At 25.5% G+C, this 2,255-nt stretch overlaps 1 protein-coding gene across 1 annotated transcript, besides 8 other annotated features; it reads right to left on the bottom strand.

The window, feature by feature from the left end:
• Window positions 1-50: 50 nt before the first annotated feature.
• On the bottom strand, window positions 51-562 carry EDI_263000 (uncharacterized protein; the record flags this gene model as incomplete). Its single annotated transcript, XM_001737974.1, has 2 exons — window positions 51-464; window positions 515-562. The coding sequence occupies 2 exons, from the start codon at window positions 560-562 to the stop codon at window positions 51-53; spliced, it is 462 nt and encodes a 153-aa protein (XP_001738026.1).
• Window positions 329-350: a microsatellite.
• Window positions 537-710: a microsatellite.
• Window positions 647-800: a microsatellite.
• A 17-nt stretch (window positions 801-817) lies between these two features.
• Window positions 818-862: a microsatellite.
• A 607-nt stretch (window positions 863-1,469) lies between these two features.
• Window positions 1,470-1,491: a microsatellite.
• A 186-nt stretch (window positions 1,492-1,677) lies between these two features.
• Window positions 1,678-1,850: a microsatellite.
• Window positions 1,788-1,940: a microsatellite.
• Window positions 1,941-1,957: 17 nt separating this feature from the next.
• Window positions 1,958-2,002: a microsatellite.
• The last annotated feature ends 253 nt before the right edge of the window (window positions 2,003-2,255 follow it).

The following is a 2,255-nucleotide window of genomic DNA, read 5'->3' as shown; positions in this document are numbered from 1 at the left end:
TAGGAAGGTAGTATAAGACTCTAATAGAATATAGAAAGTGGTATAAGACTCTAATAGAAACATACTAGATGATACAAAAATATAGAATATAGACAAGTATAAATATATAGAGAATAAAGATAAAGAGTAAGTGTGGTAGGATATGAACATAATAACATATCTAGTATAAGTAGTATACATAAAATAGATAAGTAGAGGAAAAGTATAAAGGATATAGTTATAGTAGTTATAGAATAAAACATATAGAAAAGATATAAAGTATAAAGTATAAGGTATAAGATATAAGATATAAGGTATAAAGTATAAGGTATAAAGTATAAGTTATAAGAGTATAGTATAGTATAGTATAGGTGGAAGTATAGTAGGAATATACTATTAAAAGATGCAAGAGGTGGGGTTTGAACCCACGCCTCCGAAGAGATCCGTACCTGAAACGGACGCCTTGGACCACTCGGCCACTCTTGCTATTACCTTGAAGGAAATAGAAAGTAGAAAAACAAGAATAGTAATAAACATGATAGAATAGTAATAAACATGATAGAATAGTAAGGTGAATAGTCATATAGAATAATAAATAGATAGAATAGGAAGTAGTTTTGTCATATAGAATAATAAATAGATAGAATAGTAAGGTGAATAGTCATATAGAATAAACATATAAAAAGAATAAAAATAAATAATATATGATAGAAATGGGGTAGATATATAGAATAGGAAGTATAAAAATTAGAAGGATGTATAAGTATATAATATATAATATAGAATAGTCATAAAAATAGACTAAGTGTAAGAATAAAAATTATAGATATAGAGATTGATATAAATATAAATATAAATATAAATATATATATATATATATATAACACATAAAATTTAAGATATAAATATATGATAGTGTAAGATAATGATATAAAAGTACGACAATGGCAGGATTTGAACCTACGCCTCCATAGGAGAAGTGATTTCGAGTCACACGCCTTAGACCACTCGGCCACATTGTCATTAACCTTTAAATATAGAAAGGAAAGTGGTATAAAAGTCTAATAGATTATAGAAAGTGGTATAAAAATCTAATAGATTATAGAAAGTAGTATATAAGTCTAATAGATTATAGAAAGTAGTATAAGAAAGTAAGAAAATATAGGAAGGTAGTATAAGACTCTAATAGAATATAGAAAGTGGTATAAGACTCTAATAGAAACATACTAGATGATACAAAAATATAGAATATAGACAAGTATAAATATATAGAGAATAAAGATAAAGAGTAAGTGTGGTAGGATATGAACATAATAACATATCTAGTATAAGTAGTATACATAAAATAGATAAGTAGAGGAAAAGTATAAAGGATATAGTTATAGTAGTTATAGAATAAAACATATAGAAAAGATATAAAGTATAAAGTATAAGGTATAAGATATAAGATATAAGGTATAAAGTATAAGGTATAAAGTATAAGTTATAAGAGTATAGTATAGTATAGTATAGGTGGAAGTATAGTAGGAATATACTATTAAAAGATGCAAGAGGTGGGGTTTGAACCCACGCCTCCGAAGAGATCCGTACCTGAAACGGACGCCTTGGACCACTCGGCCACTCTTGCTATTACCTTGAAGGAAATAGAAAGTAGAAAAACAAGAATAGTAATAAACATGATAGAATAGTAATAAACATGATAGAATAGTAAGGTGAATAGTCATATAGAATAATAAATAGATAGAATAGGAAGTAGTTTTGTCATATAGAATAATAAATAGATAGAATAGTAAGGTGAATAGTCATATAGAATAAACATATAAAAAGAATAAAAATAAATAATATATGATAGAAATGGGTAGATATATAGAATAGGAAGTATAAAAATTAGAAGGATGTATAAGTATATAATATATAATATAGAATAGTCATAAAAATAGACTAAGTGTAAGAATAAAAATTATAGATATAGAGATTGATATAAATATAAATATAAATATAAATATATATATATATATATATAACACATAAAATTTAAGATATAAATATATGATAGTGTAAGATAATGATATAAAAGTACGACAATGGCAGGATTTGAACCTACGCCTCCATAGGAGAAGTGATTTCGAGTCACACGCCTTAGACCACTCGGCCACATTGTCATTAACCTTTAAATATAGAAAGGAAAGTGGTATAAAAGTCTAATAGATTATAGAAAGTGGTATAAAAATCTAATAGATTATAGAAAGTAGTATATAAGTCTAATAGATATAGAA

Source organism: Entamoeba dispar, genomic scaffold (genome assembly GCF_000209125.1).
Source record: "Entamoeba dispar SAW760 scf_1105229461007 genomic scaffold, whole genome shotgun sequence".
NCBI lineage: Eukaryota > Evosea > Mastigamoebida > Endamoebidae > Entamoeba > Entamoeba dispar.
This window is presented reverse-complemented; position numbering and strand designations above follow the sequence as displayed.